Raw genomic sequence first — 19,420 nt, 5'->3', positions numbered from 1 at the left:
TCTTATAATGTTCTTGGAGGTCCTCTTATAATGTTAGCAAGATTTTTTTTAAATATCCTAATTTAGAAGAAATATGCTATTTTCTGTCTCATTTTTGACACTCCGGTTTGATGCCGCATTTGACAAGTTTTGAAAGTAAACGCCCACTGCTATGACTGGGTAACAATAATTTTTGCATATTAAAATTATTTTCAACATTCCCACCATTACACGTGGAAATGTTTTGAAAATAACAACCACCAGAGTCTGATCCTGAATTGGAAGCCAACTAATCAACCTACAGATCAAATTCTAAGGATACTCCAGTCTGCAACAGCTTGGTAATTAATCATCTTTATTTATAATTAAGTATTTGTAAAGTAGTTATTATATTAGTGTTTAAACAAAGACAATATAGAAAGGTATTTATCTTGTTACATAGTTGAAACATTTTCTTAATGTTATAATCACAAAAAGGGCAATGCAAAGACTATGTTTTTCCACACCTTGGCAAAACGTCTTGTAACGTCTACTTCTAGGAGCTTGGTTTCAACAAAAGCTGTTTTTTTAACTTACGAGGAAGTTTTGAGTTCTGAAACTTACAGGATATGTTTATAGTACAACGACCTCTTACATGTCAAAAAGATCAAGGACATTTAGATTTCTCAATTCATGACCCCTATAAAATGGATTTGAGCAAAACATACCATAAAACCAAAATTTCTCAGCAAAGAGTCTGCAGTGAAGGTGAAGCATACCTGTCCGGGGTCATTATACCACAGCTCTTCATGGAGGCGGTCAGGGTGCGCTTTCTTCCTCTTGATCTCAGCGATGACATCAAACACATCAGAGTCAGAGCTACTGGAGCAGCTACTACCACCTCCATCAGACTCACACTCTGATTCGCTGGAGCTCTCTTCTTTTAAAACAAACCGACAATCATCTTTTACAGCATGTCATTTTTGATTGTATAAAATCTCATCTTAAACAATCTCTTGTCTTAAACATCTGCTTAAACGTTGATAATATTCTTTAAGGTCTTAAGAGGTCATGAAACACTAAACCACATTTTCTGAGATTTTAATAAGGATATGTGTGTTGCACATCATAGAAGACCATGTAACAACCATCCGTTAGTTTTAATTGTTTAATTTTAAAGCTAGGCTGTGCAGTTTCGCAATGATTGGACAAACCTTTTTTGGTCCTGAGACTTCCAAAGAAGATATACATACATACAATATTCAGACAACTTTAATTATTGATTGCTATCAGGACGTTAAGAGACGTTCAACAAGTATAGTGTTATTTTCATTTTCCAGGTTTAAAATCTTCGTGTTTGCGCCACAGGATGTGATATTTTCTTGCACCTATATTACATCGATGACTCATTGGTGTCTGTAAGAGATGCATTAACGCAGGGTTCCTCAAACTCGGTCCTGGAGGGCCGCTGTCCTGCAGAGTTTAGCTCAAACACTGATCAAACACACCTGAGCAAGCTAATCAATGTCTTCAGGATCACTAGATGTGTGTGTTTGGTGTGTTTGATCAGGGTTGGAGCTAAACTGTGCAGGACAGTGGCCCTCCAGGACCGAGTTTGAGAAACCCTGCATTGATGGATCAAAATCAGTGTTTGTTTTTTGCTTTGTAAGAGTAATAAGTTCTCTTCCATAGATCCTGAGTCCTCGACAAATGCAATTCATCCACACTGTGGCTGCAATCGGTCTTTATGGCTCCATTATATATCCAATCAAACGGCGCAAAATAGGCCTCAAAAGTTATTAAAGATGCAACAGTGAATACATTTATTTTCAATGAAGAGTACAAATGTGAGCGGATGTGCATTTATTTTTGCATTAAATTGTAGTTGTCACAGGATAAGTAAAGTATGTTTAATTTACGGTGAGCTTAAAAAAACATGTAAAATAAACGTTCAAATTTATTACGTGTAATGGTAAATTGCAGTGTGTGGGAAGCTTTGATGCTTTAACTTAATTTGAGTTAAATAAAACTGTTTGAATTTGAAGCCTTTTTGTGGATTGTAGCACTTTTTGTAGCAACTGGTGCTGAAACAGGGGGTCTCATGACCCTTTAACAGACAGGATGAAACCCTCATTCGGTTTTGAAGTCCATATGAACCACTTAGTCATGTCTTCACCTTTCACCTCAACACCCTTAGTATAACAGCACTGGGAAGTTTTACTCCTCTCGACTATGCTTGTGGCTTTCAAATGACTCTTTTTACATTTCCAATTCAAGCAAAACCTTTTTTGTTGCTTTATTTTACATACAGATTGAAATAAAAAATGGAATAAACAATATTATGAATTATAAAATAAATATTTCGTATGGAAACTATATATGGAACCGAGTTGTTTAGAAATGGATTTGAGCCATATTATGTTGGTAAATATTATAGAGTAAATTGTGCAAAATCTTGGGACACGATACCCTGATCCTGGTCCAGTTTGGTCTTGGGTGGATCCCATTTAGGCCTGGTGGATTTGGCCCGCTCCTGCCTTCGGCCAAGCTCTTCCTCAAAGCGCTCGTACAGATCTCTCAACTTACTGGTTCCCACGACTGTAGAGTCACCCTACGAATGAACAATAACATGTGAAAGATAAGTAAGAGCTCCTGAAGTCAAAGTATCTGATGTATTTTGGTCATAACACCATCACAATATTTGGTACAAAACTCTTCTGGATCATCTATAGTGCAAATTTTAAAGGTGTAGTGTGTAATTTTGTTTAATGGATTAGTTCACTTTAGAATAAAAATTTCCTGATAATTTACATCCAAGTCATCCAACATATTCATGTCTTTCTTTCTTAAGTCGAAAAGAAATTAATATTTTTGAGGAAAACATTCCAGGATTTTTCTCCATATAGTGGAGCAGGTTGAAGGTCCAAATTACAGTTTCAATGCAGCTTCAGGGTTCTACACGATCCCAGCCGAGGAATAAGCGTCTCATCTAGAGAAACTATCTGTAATTTTCTAAAAAAAATAAATAAACATTTATATACTTTTTAACCACAAAAGCTCCTCTTGCACTAGCTGTGATGCGCCACACATTTCGTGAACTGAAATTGGGCCTTCAACCCGTTGGTTCCCGTTGAAGTCCACAATTTGGAGAAAAATCCTGGAATGTTTTCCTCAAAAAGATTTATTTCGACTGGAGAAAGACAGACATGAACATCTTGGATGACACTGGGGTGAGTAAATTATCAGGAAATTTTAATTCTGAAGTGAACTACTCCTGTAATGAGTCTCTATAAGTAAATCATTGATATTTTGATAGTTCACTCCTGTGATTACCACTTGGTCCATTGGGTCATTGGAGTAGTAGTTCTCAGCATGTGTGCAGCGGATCCAGGCAGGTTTGAGTAACTCTTCCTCTCCTTTCTCCTCCTCGTGGCGGTCGGTGGACGTCTCCTCTGCCTCTCTACTCCTGCTAGAGTTCACAGATCTCTCTCGACTGCTGGAGGCTCCATCTGTTCTCCTCTCTTTCTCATCCTCCACACGCCGGCGCTTTCTCTCTCGACTGCCTGAGCGACTGTGAATGTGTTTCCTGTGTCTGTCTGAGGGGGGCGAACCTGGCTCGTCTCTATGCCGATATCGTTCTCTGGTGGATGAAGGCAATATTACTGTGGTAAAAAATAACGGAACAGACAACCCAGCGAAAGTACTTATTAAACTAAGTCTATAAAAGTGTGTATGTGTGTGGTGAAGAGGTTTAAACAACTGAAATCACACAAAAATGCAGTAAGATGTCATTACTTGGTCACCTGTAATAGTGTCAAAAGGACCCAGAGATGACTAGCCAGGGAAAACCCAGACAACTTCCAGCAAATTTAGATTTGCTCTGCAAGTAGTCTGGCAAAGAGCTCATTCAAGCCCATTTCTAATCCGTCGAAATCGCGGCACCATTCAGAAACGTTGGGGCGGGCTTTACACAATGACGATCGCTCTGATTGGTTTTAAGGCATTTGAGGCATTTGAGCGACATCCGTTGGTGAAGCACACCAACTTTTAAATGCATAATTATATTCAAATTGCAAACACATGAGGACAGTCTCCATGAAAGACCCACTGGCAGATGAACGTGCTACTACATTTCTCTCTGAAACGGTAGGAAATTAAATTAGATTTAATAGAGGATTTTAACTGTGACAAGATGATTGACAGGGCAGTTTACGTGACAGGATGCACGTGACAGATCCGTCCGATAAAGATGATGAAGTAGTATGTCCCAAAGCTTGCCTACTTTTTTGCTACATATTAAAAAGTAAATACCTTTTCTTCACAAAAAGAGTACATACTTTTATGGCGTAGTGTAACTTAGGCGAATTGGGCGAAACACGTATTAACGATAAGGTACAGCTTAAGGTGTAACTTAAGAACGACGTAGCGTTAAGGAGGAAACCCAGCCCTGGTTTTAACCAGGCTAAGAGATGACACAAGCAATACTTCTTTTCTTTACATAAATAAAAAATTCATGCAGTACCGGTAGTGTACTAATGACTCATAACTGGTGTTTAAATATGAAAACTGTGGGTCCCAAATGTCGTGTCACCACTTACTGTTGGGAGCAACTTGCAAAATGAAAGGCACAAGGAAAAATATTAATAGAGAGCAGTGAAGCGCATTACCTGCTGCGGTGTCTTGATGGCAAGCGCCCTCTATCGTAGTCCGCTTTACACCGTGGGCTGTCTGACCGCCTGCGCTCTGAACTGCACCCTCTGTCCCGGTCCCGCTTCTCTCCTCCAAACTCACGGTTATGTCGACTTCCATATCCTCCGTAGCTGTGGCCTCTGTGCCGGTGATCGTCATGGTGACGGAGTCTCTCGGGCGACCGGGAGGATGTGTCCGTCTTGTATTGAGTGTTAGGGCGGGAGCGTTCAGATTTGAAGGAACCTCCGGGCTGCACGTAAGCTGGGTTGAAACTGGGTGGAGGGGGAAGCTGTGGCTGTGGAGGGTAGCTCATGGGATATGATGGCGAGTAGGGCATGGAAGGTGGCACTGATGGGGGCTGAGGGGGCAACGGTGGAGGGGGGACGGTGGGCATCATGTAGGGGTAAGAGCTCTGAACCGGGACGGGAGCCGAGCCATCTGAGCTGCGAGGAGCAGGTGGAGGAAAAGGGGGCGGATCTGGGAAGCCCGGTGGGCGTAAGGGACATTGGGGCAGAACGTTAGAACCCTGTGATGGTGGAGGGAAGTGGAAAGGCATGAAGTCAGGATGAGGTGGCATGTAGCCACTGCCTCCCTGAGGGTTATAGACAGGACCGGGAGCAGCTGGAGGGTCGTAGTGATAGCGTGGTGGAGGGGGCCGGTACATTTGGCCTGGAGCGGGTGGTCTTCCCCAAGGGCATCCGCGGCCAGCGTGAAAAGACATCTGTAAAGAAGACATGGACGTAAGAAAGATATGGATATAGAAGATTTTCATACAAAGATGGGTTACACTATTTCACTGGTCCACTTTAGACATTCTACTGCTATAAGTAACTTTACAACTACATGTCATTAGAGTAGACTTAAGTTATTAGTAGACTTTAGAATACTATTAAGTTAGGGTTAGATATTAGGCCTGGGGTTTGTGGAATAAGTTGACATGTACAGGTAGTTGCATTGTTACTTAGTCAGTAGTAGAATGTCTGGCGGGGCACCATGAAAATGAAGTTTTAGCAGATATTAAGCAGACAGACAGTCTACTAATACTCTAATGAGGGTTAGATTAGCAAAGTTACTTAGTTAGTGGAATGTTTAAGTGGACCATCAAAAAACAAAAATGTTACCCAAGTATGCACTAGAACTAATCAGTCAGAACTGGAGAAAACCACATCTGAATTTTGTTATTTGTTATTGACTGTTTACTTGTCTTCAATAAATCCTTGGTAATTTGTTTTTGTATAGTATAGTTTATTACATTAGTTAGCCTATAATTCGCCGTGCAGTGCTACAAAGTTGGTACCAAGAATTGTGAAGTTTCATCATGAGTATCTAAAATTTTGATAATCTAACAATTTGCAGCAAAAATAACTACTGTGATACAGCCTTATCGTGAGATAAAATTACCCATAGCGTGATATTTTAGTAATCTTAAAAGTAGATTAAAAGTAGTTTTCTACTACTTTAATGAATGTTGTGAACACCATTGATTTAAAGGGATAGGCCTAGTTCATAAAAAAATGTAAATTCTGTCATAATTTACTCACCCTCATGTCTTTCCAAACCTTGATGAAATTTTATATTTTGTGGCACATAAAATAATGTCCATAAAGTGGAAGTCAATGGTAACCAACAGTCCAACAGGGTTTGATTACCAACATTCTTCAAAATAGAAGAATAGCATATTAGGAAACGACATAAGGGTAGACGCCATAAGAGTTATTTACGACATAAGAGTAAATAACAGAATTACATTTTTTATGTGAACTGTCCCTTTAAATAAAATACCCTCGAACGTACCGATTAGAGCGAAAGACATAAAGGCATTTTCTAATTATGAGGCCAAAAGAAAACGACGTTTCTAGCATCGTGGATGCAGCGATTTACATGGGCCCAGGTTTTTTGTTCGCTTTTTTGGTTGAGACAGTGACAATTTTGACATGGCAAGTGAACAATTGAAACACTGGCCCTGTAAGCACAGGGTTTTGGCCGAGTCACGTCTTGTAGGCGTATCGAAACAATTTATTATCCCTCTAAAATGCGTCTTTTCTAATGCATTTTCACCTGGTGTTTTAGCACACTGAAAACGCGCTCTGAAATATATCTAAGCTAACGTTACATCAATTTCAGCATCTCCTATGATTCAATGACAGAACAGCACTTTAATAATGATGACGACAAACTTCCTGAAGAATCAATCTTACCTTTAGAAGTCTTTGCTAAAGCTTGGGAAATAAATCAGTGATGCTGTTTATAATGTTTTATGTTTACAGGGGAAAAAATCATACAGTGGAAAAAATGCTCAGTTTATGACGCTTGCAACGCGGTGTGTGCTGCTGCCAATCAGATTTAGGCTGTGTGACAAATGACCAATGAGAACGCGAGAAATTATTCCTCGCTAAAATAGTCTTCTTCTTGTTATTTTGGCCCATCACTGCCACCAACTGAACCGGAGTGTGAAGAGTCGATGCAGAAAGACATCTCATACAAGGGGGAAGAAAACAAATGCGTATTGTATTCTTAATTCGAGTACATTTTCGCTTTGACAACAATTTTCCTATTTGTACATCGAAGGACAGTTTTTTGTTCACCCATAACGTTACTCCCACAACTTACACCACATCAACATGTTCATTATATGCACACACATATATTTTAAGGAAGTATTTTTTCTCTTTCTACAGAAACACATCACTTGTGTCTTTGCTATTCATAATCATAAACCTGATGTATTTCTAATAATCTGAATCTTTATCTCAATGTATGTAATAGTCTACTCTCTCTTTTACAGTTGTGTCCTCTGCATATTGATCATCCAATCATAACAGTTTCAGAAGATCAGTCTCTTATCAGATTTCTCAGCAGTGCAGCCATGATGGGTGTTTGGATGCTTGAGCAAACACAAGGGTAAACAGTTCATAATTGGATTTTATATTGCAAGTTTGTATTGATTGTATGGTTTCAAAAGCGTCAGACCATGTGTGTAGAATTTTATCAGCATTTCAATCTGAGTGATAAACTCAATTGAAAAATTAATGTTCTCATCAAGTCATGACACCATTGTTTCTGGATGTTCTCAGAACATTCAAAAAGTCAATAAAATAAAATAAAAACATTCCATTTTATCATGTTGCAAAAAATATGAGAATGATACTTTTGAATGTTCTCAACGTTCAGAAACGAGTAGTAACATAAAAATAATTTTAAAAAAAAGTTCTTTGAACATCCGACTAAAACATTTCAGGAAAAAAGTTCCATGAACGATGTATTATAATGTTTTTGTGCTAACATTTTGAGAACATTCGATTAATGTTACTGGAAGAAAACTTTAAGAGAACCTTGCCAGAATATTTCCCAAAGTTCTGAAAACATTCCCTGTTAGCTGGGACATTTCTTGTCTTATTTTCATTTTAAAAGTTTCAAAATCCTAAAACTTTCCAGGTTTAAATGAAAAAATAAAATTAATTTTCCCAACTCATCAGTACAATATATTTTTTCAGTATCCTTGAAAAGTTCATGCTGAGTAAAACTACAGTGGCATCAGCATTTCTGTATTACAATAAATTACATTGTAGCTCTCAAAGGACATGCCTGCTCTTGATGGCCAATTAAAGGACTTTACATTTCATTGAAGAAGTCAAAAATTATTGGTACCATGCACTGCACATTATAGTTAATTACATTACATTAGCATGTAGGCCTATTAATTTACAGACGCTTTTGTCCACAATGAATTTGTAAGTAGTGTAAACTAAAGTGATGAATTGTAAAGGAAAAAATGTACTACAACTGAACAGTGTCATCTTGTACAGGTGAAAACACAAAACAACGAACTAGAGACAAATGCATACAGAAAAATGGGGTAAAAAAATAAAAAGGAACCTGTTATTGGAGAATGTTTGCTAATTACTGTCTTCTGTCTTGAACGACGAACTCAAACTCAAACTTCGGAAGAGCCGCAGCACCTCCTGCTGGTGAGTGCCAGCCAAGCGCGTTTCAAACTATCTGACATCGATTTCTCGTGTCTGTCATTCGTTTCCGGTGATCGATTATTCAGGTCTAATATCAAAATGGCGGCAGTAGCAACTACAAACCCTTCGCAGCTTTTACCTCTCGGTATGTGCGACTTTCATTTTAATTGATTGTTTGCTTAATTTGAACAAGTTTATTGTTGTTGTAGTAGGGAGCATAGAGTTCTCTGTAAGTCGCATTCAAACCTCAGTACTTTTTATTTTATTTTATTGGACACACGTGTACACAAACGGTTTATATGCATAATCGTTTAACATTTTATTTAATTCAAATGAATCGTAGGATATAAACTGAAATCAGCCCCTACAGTCAGTATGGGTGAATTCTGTTAAAGTGCCTGCATCACCGTGTCTGTGTCCGAATTCGCACCCATAGCCTCATTCACAATAAGGATATTTCATTAATTTATGTGCCTTTCAAGTATCGTAATTACGAGTTACATGCACATGTATGACCAAGCGTCATTATGACTTAAGTCGTTTTACAAGTGGGTAAACTCAGAATTCTAAGTTAGATGATAGACGACCAGTTGCTGAGTTTTGAGGGGCGTGTTGATTTTAAACATTGTAAAATGCAATTCTGTATGAATGATTTGGCAAATTGCAGTAATTTGTAGAGATGCGATTTTTCGTTATTTAACAAAAATACTTAGTTTTGATACCATGTATAAATAAGTGATAAAATATTTATAATATTCAATTTTGAATTCAGATGTACTTATTTTGGTTTATTGTTCGTAATATAATTAATTTGTTTTATGTGGGCTATCTAGGCTATTTTATTCAGCATGACATGATGAATGAATGCCCCTTCATGGGCCCTGTCCCAGTTGGAACTCTAAAGCCCAAAGTGTATGTATGTGTATATATATGTATATATATATATATATATATATATATATATATATGTATGTGTATATATATGCATATATATATTTGTGTATATATAACAAATTATTATTATTATTATTATTATTTGTTTTTTTGCACATATGCTAGTGCAGGGGTTTTCAATCGTTTAGATGCCACGGACCCCCAGATATGATCATCGTCATGTGAGGGACCCCTATCCTAAAATTTAAAAGTTTTTTGTATAAAAAGAACCAATTTTTTATGTAAAAAATCATTTGAATAATTTCAAAATATTATTTTATAGTTACATGTACATTACAAATATATTTTTTCTCATAAGTACTGTACTTTTAGATTCATTGTACTCATGTTTGTATTTTAATAAAAAAAAAAAAAAAGTATTGTGTGTGTGTATGTATGTATATGTAGTCCCAGGACTCTACTTCGAAACCCCCTGTGCTAGGGTATGTGTGCAGTGCGTGTGACATGAATATCATCATTACAAGAAGGATTAAACTTGATAATACCGATGTTGAATTCTTGTTAAGGACCAACTCCATGTCTTCATTCATGTTGCTAAATAGGATATTTGAATTTGTCACATACTCTCACACATATACAGGTTGGGCCGTCGGCGAAAGCCTTAAAACTGCTACTGATAGAATGTGCACTGTAGCACGATACTAGATCTCTCAGTAAAGGCGGGTCTTGGAGACATTTTCATGTTCACAATCTAATATTGTCATATCACATGCACCTTCTTGTCACAAAATTGTCTGACTTATCTAATAATACAGCAATTTTTTGTCGCAAACTCCAAATATAATTAACTCTAAAATTAGAATTAATGTCAAACTTGTTGAAGATTAAATTATACATTTGCAGTTAATAAACCTTTCGAACTATAGGCGTAACAATTACAGCCGATATAACTGCTTTATTATTCACCGTTTCGGAAAGTCAAACACATTGTGTTGTGAGATAATGTGTGTCTTTGCATCTGTTAGCTTTTACACATTCTGAACAGTATGCACACTGCAAACATCACACAGCCTCAGTCTCACACTGCTTCTATTGTCTTTGATTGTGTTTGTCATGACTTGTATGATGTCTTTCAGAGCTGGTGGATAAATGCATTGGCTCTCGAATTCACATCGTCATGAAGAACGATAAAGAGATTGTGGGAACTCTCCTCGGGTTCGACGACTTTGTCAGTATCCTTTAACAGCTGGGAAAAACGCTAACACCTATCTGTGATTGTTAATATTTTAGGATTAGATTTAACTTAATTGAGCAAAATACAAGTAGCCAATAATACAGGTACACATTCACTTATTTTACAATGCCATTGTTGTTACTGTTTTAATTAAGTGAAATAAAAGCTAATAATCTCTATAGCAATTCTGCTGACATGTAAAGAAAGTGTGGCAGGAATGTACTAAAGATTCTCATTTCATAATGTAATGCATTCTTCGTGATGTTTTTCATTTTCTTGATTCTTTTAATCAGACATGGTCCTTGAGGATGTGACTGAGTTGTAAGTAGATGTTCCTACCCAAAACATATAAATATATGCCTAATAATTTATGCTAAATAATTTTTTCCCATATTTATGCATCCAACTTCTTTGACTTAAACTTCACAAACATGCAACTAAATATACATGATATAAAACATATTGTAATGTAGGCTAGATGTTTCTCTGGGATATTTGGGGGCCAGACACCATGGCGTTCTTATTAACACGGTTCAAACAGAGTTTGGAAAATGGCAAAAAAAATTAATCTCCTTAAAACATCCAGCGTTAAAAAAAAAAAAAAAATTGAACATTTGAGATTAAAGAAATGCTGTCTTCACTTGAGGTTCCCTTGTGTCTCGTGAGTGTCTTTGCTTTGTTTCCCCTAAAAATGGCATCCACCTGTCTTGTCTCCAACATATCAGTGTATGTTTCAAAAGCATAATTGAAATTTCTGAAAAACATCTTAGTATTGCAAAAACCGTTTGTGATGAAGAAGCCTTTCCATTCAATGTTCAGGTTATATAAAGTAACCCCATGGGAACCTTATTATTATATTTTATATTATAAGGTGATGCTATATTATACATTTATGATTCAAAAACTCACTTGGAATACATTTTTGAAAATGAAGTGTACATTGTTTTCAAGGTGTAAGGAAAACTTACTTTATTTGTCATCTTAAACATTATTTGTTATTGAGCCATAACTAAAGTTGTTGTTGTGTCCCAGTGAAATCACTCCAGAGGGAAGAAGAATCACAAAACTGGATCAGATTCTGCTCAATGGCAATAACATCACAATGGTATGATCAATGAGTCCTTCTTGAAATCGTCATCTTTACATATCAATCCACACTTCATGAATTGACAACATTTGCTTTGAGATGGATTTAGTATATGAATATGCATACGGGTGATATGAGTAAAGCTCTTATGCAAGTTTATTTTTTGTTTAGTTATAGTATTTTGCTCAATTTTATGTGTAACTTGAATTTATCAAACATTTAAGCCCAAAAGAACACGGTCTCTTTAATTTTACCGATTTGTAATTCTGTAATTCCAATTTAATCTTTTAGTCACTTGATAATACCATAAGCATGCAAATTAAAGATAGTCGCAATGCACCAAATTTACACTGACATCCAACTGTTAGGATTCAGTTGAGCTCGGTCATTCAAGTCTTTTGACAGTTTTGTTTCAGTTTATCAGTTTTCACTAAATGAAAACAATATGTTTCCACCCACCTTTTTTTATTCACGCTGGATGGAAATGCCAAGATGCGCATAAATGTAAAAAAATGTGCATTAAAAAACGTATGCACTCAATTCACCCTTTGTTGGGAGTTTGATTGACAGGCCATCTGACCAATCATAGCATCGAATCTGCCATTTTGTCTGACAAACAAACCAGACAGGAGTTGGTTGATTAACGTCGGTAGACTTCAACTTGAAAAATGGTGTATACTGATGTCTTTCCGTGGTTGAAACAACATACCTTCTGATGTTCATTCATGTTTATTCCGTGCTATAACTAGTAGGAAGAGGCGATCAGTTCACATGCCGCTTGAACTGAGGCGCCACAGCGATCTGTCACGACACATTGAGCCACAAAACCATATTTATTGTTTGAATTTCTTAAAAAATTATACAATTTGAAAGCTGAAACATTCATACCAAAAGTAACGTGCTCTGTGTTGTCTGTCGGCGTGTTGTCAGTGTCCTCTGTTGCACGATGTATTTTAAACTGCGTGAGAACATGATGTGTGGCATGAGAGCACCATTGCTTGTCAGACGTAGCAACAGTAACTAAAGGTCAGTTGAGGTGGATCATTTTTTTTAGAAGACATGCACATAAACTAAGATGGATTCACATTTACTGAATAAGTCCATCAATGCACAACAAAAAACTCTCAGGATGTGATTGGATAGCTGGCCTAACCAACAGACCAATCGAAGCGTCTCATACAATTGTGTTCCCAAACACCAGCATCCGAACGCAAGAGCGTTTCGTCTGCGTATTATGAGGCACAAGTCATTTTATGATGAATGAAAAAAAGAGCCACAGTTTCTTCTCGGATTGCAGCAATTTCCATTCTTATTGCAGATATTTTTGCATCAATGTCCTAGGAAGATGATTTTTTTTTTCTCTTGAACACATGGGATGAAAACGGTGCTTTATTCACACGTTTTATGTTATATTGCTATTTTGCGATTAAGTTAAATTTGCAACCATAGCTAATGATACGGAGTCATTTTCTTTTATATGGACCTGTAAAACTAAACATAATTAACAGAAATACCTGCCTAGATCTATAAAGGCTATAGAAAGACTAGCTATTAACCCATTTCAGATTTCATGTTTGATTTGTTACATCTGTTGAAATGCGGTTTTAATTATTTGGACCATATATTCCATTTAATAACATTACCAAGACTCAACACAATTAAACATTGCATTAATAGATGAACGCTAATTAACATGGCAGGTCACTTTGTTATATGACGAAACCATGTGTTTCTGCTGTTTTCCAGTTGATTCCAGGAGGAGAAGGACCAGAAGTTTGAGAAACGTGCAGCACATGACAGAAAATAAATGTACAAATTATGTTCCTGGTTCATGGAAGAATTGATCACTTCTTTTTTTTTTAAAGAGGCATTTTCATTTCATGAGGGGAGTTTTTCCACAATAGTTCTTTTATTCTTTAAGTGATCCAAAATGGTTTTGTAAACATTTGTTGCTTGTTACAATAAAACAAATAAAATTAACTGGACTGTGTTGGAATTCATTGTATACCAGCATTTTGTGTTATATTCCTGAAGTGGAATCTGTAGATAAAGAAACTGAAGATCTTTTGTGAAATCATTGTTGGTTTTAATGTTTTTTTGCTTTAAGAACATGTCTTACGGGTGAATTTGCTATTAGGTTTTCCTTTAATTTTGTATATGCTGAAATAGATGTACATGTAGCTTTGAATTCAACTACCACTGTGATTAATTTAACAAGTTTAGAAACAAACCCATTTAAAAGATGAATCTACTGTCAGAAGTGTCATGCAACTACTGTATCTAGAATGTCAAAAATGAGGAAAAAAAATGAGAAATTCTTAAAACTGGTCTAGTTGTACAACTGTATGTATATTAAGCTCCCAGTAAGTATCTGTCTCAGTACATGGATGGCTTCTCTTCTCCTTTGGGGTTTGTCACTTTCTCCAGGTTCTTGCTGATGACGTCATATAGTTCAGCCTGAGCAAAAACAACAGAAATCTGAATATACAGCCGTACAGATGATTCCACAATTATCGTGATTCATTCATAAAGGCCATATCGACCTTGAGTGTCCAGAAAGGCGCCAAATAAATAACATGTATTATTGTGTTGTAGCGTTTCTCATTTAGAAGCTGTTTGCTAAATAAATAAATGTAGACAACTCACGTAGAATCCACGTATATCAAGCACAATCACTCTGATCTCAGAATATGCTGCTTCATCCTTCTCGTGCACCAGAGAGCGATAATCCATCTATCAAAAGAACATGTCCTTTATTATTACACAAAAACGGTATGAAAGTGACTTGAAACTATGAGGTCAATGCATACATCTGTGGCCTGTTCCACGAAGCCAGTTTCAGTTGCTACCCAGGCAAGTTTGAGATTAGTTTGAGCAAAACCAAAACTGACCAATCAGTTGTGAGTAAAGTGACATGTATCTGATGCACTAAAGCCACTCTCCTTGTATCTCTTGCTCCAAATTAAAGCAGTTTCCAGTGAACAAATTTTAAAGACAAAATTACCTGCTAATAATTATATTTACATTATGAATTATATTATTATATTATCTTAAATAAATTGACAATATTAACCTTTGCATTTAAATGAATATAAATGTATACATACAAATACTATAAAATATAAAGCATTTTTAATTGTTCAAACTTACACATTTTCTTTTGAGCTCTTGTGAACATATATACATTTATTTAAATTTAAATTATTTAAACTTGCATTGATACAGTCAGAAATTTTCTTTCAACTGCCTTATTAAACTTTTGTTGCAGCTGCAGTATTTATTCCTGGCTTGTTAATGCATTTAAATTCATGATATTTTTCATAATGATCGCTTAATCCTCAACAGAGAAATTAATTTGGTTGGACTCGCGAGAGGAGAATCAAACTGATACTCTCCATGATCCATGTGGTTGGATGTCCTCAGCATATCACATGTTCAGGTGCACGCGCTCCAGAGTTAATTACAAACTCTGCATCAAACCCCGAGTTGAACGTTTATATAACCAATGTTGTAAGACTGCTGAACCTGATGTAAACCAGGGCTGTGTCCGAAATCGCCCCCTATACCCTTAAATAGGGCACTTTTTGAGGGGACAGCCATTTGTAGGTGCAAACCAACTATAAGTGCACTATCGAGTACACTCATTCAATCCCATAATGCACCACAATAATGAGCATACAACGGATGAACACTCAACAGCTAGAGAATACCCATAATGCACTGTGAATTTAACTGTTTAATTACGCTTTATACATGCTATAGTTTCCATGACAGAGTTCAAAGTCTTTTCACTACTACTGGAGCTGCCAGTTTGCTAAGTTTCAAATGATTATTAAACAGCAAGCACAAACTGAAAGAGCAGCAGCCCTTTCAGCACAGTCAGAGCCCAGATTCGCTCACTCGTTTTCATTCACTCCTTCAAGAGCGTATATTAGTGGATTAATGTAGGGAATAGTAAATGAGGGTATAGGGGGTGATTTCGTTGCTCAGGTTGGATTTGCATGGTTTTGTCAACTCTAAAGCTATTCTGAAACTCTTCATGCAGCAGGCCACTGGTGATTTACCCCCAAACAGTTAATATGCAAATCATGTAATAATCATGTATTATTTTAAAGCAACCTTCAGATAAAACTTATTTATTAAATGAAATAAATAATATACATTTTAATAATTAAAAAGGATTTCATTGCTGTGTACACGCCTTTTCATATTCTTAAAAGGTGAGGGAGGGTGATGTTTAATGTGTGTGAAAATACAAAAAATCTACTAAAAATACTAAAACCCCCTGAGAATATGATATTGAAAGCCCTATTTAATAACTGTAGCTATATACAAAAAAAGTTTACACTAATAAGTGGATTGGATAGGTAACTCACCACATGTGTGTCTTTGGAAGCTTTGGCCACTGCATCACCTCTCTCTGAGAAGTACCTGCAGATAAACACACTTTGATTACCAACATGACAACATGAATAAACGAGGGCAGTGTAAAACATGTAAACAATGAAAGCTTGTTTCCGCCACAGAATAAAAAAAAAAAAAAAAATGTATAAGCTAATTTTCTCACAATTGTTTATATCTCAATATTCTGATTTTCTTTCTCGCAATTGCAAGAAAAAAAGTCACAATTACAAGATTAAAGTTGCAATTACTTTTTCCCTTTTTTTGTTACGTGCCTGAAACAAGCTTCCATAGTTTGCATAATCAATGAACTGAAATAGTTAGGAATTGCGCATACTTGTTAATGTTGGTCTGAAAGCCCTCCACCTTGGTCTTCACAGCAGTAATCCTCTCAAGGATTTTTTCCTAAAATTTCAACCAGTCATGTTAACCATTCAGAAACAAAAACATAATGTGCCATAGTCGATCACAGTCTATGACTGTCTATAAACCAGCCATCTTCAAAGAAGAATTAAGGGTTAATAACCTGAATTGCAACTCCAAAATCATTTCCATCTTCAATTTTTGGAATCAGATGAGCAATCCAGCAAGAGACCTGAAGAAAAGTAAAGAAAAAAGCTGCCAAACTACGGTCTTGGAAAATGCTGAAAACGTTTCTACGAGTCAATTTTGCCCACTTACAGTGATGCAGGTCTCCTTCAGAGCCATTATCTCCGGTTTTACAATATCCAGCAACTTCACAATCCGCTCATTTCCTTTGATGAAGCCACACTTGGGAGCTGACACAAGAAAATGTAACGTTACAACAAAATTCCATATTTACAGTTAAGGTTTGGTTCTTACATTACCATCACTCTGGTAAAGATACATTTTCATCGAATCAGTGCATAACCCTTTTACCCACTTTTTTAGCAGATTCTCCAGTCATACTCTTTTGTTGATTACCAGGTATTTTTGTCGGACTGCTTCAATAATCCACCATCATGAATATATATGCTTTTCATTTTCTCTTTTCACTTATTTTCTGTCACTATTCACAAGGATAAAGGTGCACAAAGTAACTTTACTATGGTAAAACCCCACCTACGGCAGCACTCCGACATGTGGTGCGGAATTCCCCCCCTCCGCCCCTCCCTTCCTGCCCTTTGCAAAAAAATAATTTTTAAAAGGTATTCCACCTAGTCTAAAATGCATCGATGGAAACAAAAAGAAAGAATACCAGGATCATAATAAACAAATTGATTAAAATTGATTCAAGGTTTTTAACCTCACTGGATGATGTTGTGAATCAATAATTTTCCATTGCTTTTGGTTTGGTATAACACACTTTGTTTGATTTGTGCTGTAAAGGACAAAATTTTGATGGTGTACAGATGAAGAAGAGAAAAAAGTACAAACCCATTCCCAGAGAAGTTGGGACATTTTGTTAAATTTACTAAAATTCTAAATCTGTGATTTGTCCATTATGAATTCTATAACTGATAGAATTAATATTTTAAGAATGAACGTTTCCCACTTGTAATTACGACTTTGCTTAGTCAATCATGTGCTCGGAACTAATAATTACACTATTGCCTCTACTTGAAGGGCACATGCCTTTCTGTCAAGTTCAGCAATCCTTATTAAACACACTTAAACTAGCTAATTAAGATCTTCAAGAACATTTGATATTTACAGACATGTGTGTTGAAGCAGGGTTGGAACTGAACTCTGCAGGAAGGAGGATATGCAGGAATTACCTTTCTTCTTTTTCTCATCATCTTCATTTTTATCTGTCTCCATCTCCTATTAAAATATTTGAATAAATGTTAGGGTAAGGGACATCTATTTCTAGAATTATTATGAATCCTGATCTGGATGCCAACCTCCTCCTCTGCAGCAGGGGGGTCAGGAATGGGAATGTCCAGGGGTGCATGGAGAGACGAGAGGTCAGTGATACTGAACTCATCCCCCTAAAACCATAAAAGAGAAGCATTTTTCATTTCACTTGTTGCTGGAGTACAATTTTTGTTTTTTTCCAAAAAATTGGAGCACATACAGACTGACATGAATACCTAAAGGTACAGGTCACTTTGGATAAAAGCATCTACCAAAAAAAAAGAAAGAAAAAAAAAGTACCTTCAGCAGGTTGTCAAGCTGTGAGATCTTCAAAGGTATGTGATTGGAGAACAGCTCTTCTGCCTACCAATACAATGAATATTGTAAGCACAAACAGCCACAGATCTCAAATAGCCTATGTTTGTATTATTTCAAGTGAATTCATACCTGCTTATACAGTGACTGGCGGTAGTTTTCTATCTGGATTAAGATAACACAGATAAACACATTTTTATATATATTTAAATGAAATATTTAGGTTGTCTTTGTCCATGAAAATGATCCGCGCCTTCAGGTAATGGCCATGTTTACTTTCACTTTCAACATTCGTGGATGAGGAAGTGTGACTCAGGGTTTTTTATTTTTTGTTTGTTTTTACATATAAACAGAGATTTCCACTAGTGTTTTATTTTCAACAATCATTAAACAATCAACAAAGAGCCCTTTAAATCTGCTTAGGAGCCATACCGTCACAGCTCAAACAGACGCAAACGCGTTTACTTATTTGTTCGACTCTGCATGTTGACAGTGGATATACTATAAAATCTATAGAGATGAACTTACCCTCACTGCATTATCAGAGTTTATCTTCAGTACTTTAGCTCTGGACATAATGAAAGCAATTCTGCGTTATTTTCAGAGGAAAAGATCACGGTACACTTAGCAGCAGACGTTCAGGTGGCTCGCGCAATTTACTTTCACTTCACGACACTTTCGATTTAATAATGACGCCCACAATCCACTACTAAAGGATAAAGTGAAATAGGCTACGCATTTTTTTCATCATTATTAATATTTTAATTTTTGTATTTACGTTTTTAGATTAATGTGTTAAGCTTTGCATAATTAATTTACACATTCCTCATTATTTCATTTAAAAAGCGCCGTTTTGTGCACACACATGCAAGGCATGCGCCCACCAGACGCTAGGGGGATCCAAAAACACCACTTTGGAATGAATTTTAATAGTTTATTTCTGTATCTTACACACATGAACACGTTTTAACCATTAATAGTGAAGTGAAATAAAATTTGAAATTTGAAAACCATTCTCCCTATACAGTACAAAATAAGGCGCGAAGAAGAACAACATGA

At 36.4% G+C, this 19,420-nt stretch overlaps 3 protein-coding genes across 4 annotated transcripts in view; 1 reads left to right on the top strand and 2 right to left on the bottom strand.

The window, feature by feature from the left end:
- drosha (drosha ribonuclease III) overlaps positions 1-6,986 on the bottom strand; it is a 47,607-nt gene extending 40,621 nt beyond the window's left edge. Inside the window, exons 1-5 of one of the 2 annotated variants that reach the window (XM_084433818.1) lie at positions 6,846-6,986; positions 4,626-5,368; positions 3,292-3,598; positions 2,428-2,569; positions 738-898 (exon numbers count right to left, since the gene is read on the bottom strand). In XM_084433818.1, the coding sequence (XP_084289944.1) occupies positions 738-898; positions 2,428-2,569; positions 3,292-3,598; positions 4,626-5,368 (1,353 nt within the window). In that variant the 5' untranslated portion in view covers positions 6,846-6,986. The remainder of the gene's footprint in view (positions 1-737; positions 899-2,427; positions 2,570-3,291; positions 3,599-4,625; positions 5,369-6,845) is intronic. The other variant, XM_084433819.1, reaches the window with a different exon arrangement.
- Positions 6,987-8,614: 1,628 nt separating this feature from the next.
- lsm5 (LSM5 homolog, U6 small nuclear RNA and mRNA degradation associated) lies at positions 8,615-13,807 on the top strand. Its single transcript, XM_084433821.1, has 5 exons — positions 8,615-8,757; positions 10,643-10,738; positions 11,034-11,061; positions 11,773-11,845; positions 13,574-13,807. The coding sequence occupies exons 1-5, from the start codon at positions 8,712-8,714 to the stop codon at positions 13,604-13,606; spliced, it is 276 nt and encodes a 91-aa protein (XP_084289947.1). The 5' UTR covers positions 8,615-8,711; the 3' UTR covers positions 13,607-13,807.
- Positions 13,714-19,059, bottom strand: psme2 (proteasome activator subunit 2). Its single transcript, XM_084433820.1, has 11 exons — positions 18,890-19,059; positions 18,494-18,526; positions 18,347-18,409; positions 18,094-18,180; positions 17,968-18,013; positions 16,910-17,007; positions 16,755-16,823; positions 16,566-16,633; positions 16,204-16,258; positions 14,474-14,560; positions 13,714-14,284 (listed from the first exon to the last, which is right to left on the bottom strand). The coding sequence occupies exons 1-11, from the start codon at positions 18,935-18,937 to the stop codon at positions 14,204-14,206; spliced, it is 735 nt and encodes a 244-aa protein (XP_084289946.1). The 5' UTR covers positions 18,938-19,059; the 3' UTR covers positions 13,714-14,203.
- Positions 19,060-19,420: the final 361 nt, after the last annotated feature.

This window comes from Rutilus rutilus, assembly GCF_951802725.1.
Source record: "Rutilus rutilus genome assembly, chromosome: 16".
Classification (NCBI taxonomy): Eukaryota; Metazoa; Chordata; class Actinopteri; order Cypriniformes; family Leuciscidae; genus Rutilus; species Rutilus rutilus.
This window is presented reverse-complemented; position numbering and strand designations above follow the sequence as displayed.

Excerpts from the sequence above, each read along its gene's own strand:
- lsm5 (XM_084433821.1), top strand. The coding sequence starts at position 8,712 with ATGGCGGCAGTAGCAACTACAAACCCTTCGCAGCTTTTACCTCTCG. Across the intron at positions 8,758-10,642 it reads TTCGCAGCTTTTACCTCTCG|AGCTGGTGGATAAATGCATT; the intron begins GTATGTGCGACT and ends GATGTCTTTCAG. Across the intron at positions 11,846-13,573 it reads ATGGCAATAACATCACAATG|TTGATTCCAGGAGGAGAAGG; the intron begins GTATGATCAATG and ends GCTGTTTTCCAG.
- psme2 (XM_084433820.1), bottom strand. The coding sequence starts at position 18,937 with ATGTCCAGAGCTAAAGTACTGAAGATAAACTCTGATAATGCAGTGAGG. Across the intron at positions 18,014-18,093 it reads CCCCTGCTGCAGAGGAGGAG|GAGATGGAGACAGATAAAAA; the intron begins GTTGGCATCCAG and ends ATATTTTAATAG. Across the intron at positions 14,285-14,473 it reads TTGATATACGTGGATTCTAC|GCTGAACTATATGACGTCAT; the intron begins GTGAGTTGTCTA and ends GTTTTTGCTCAG.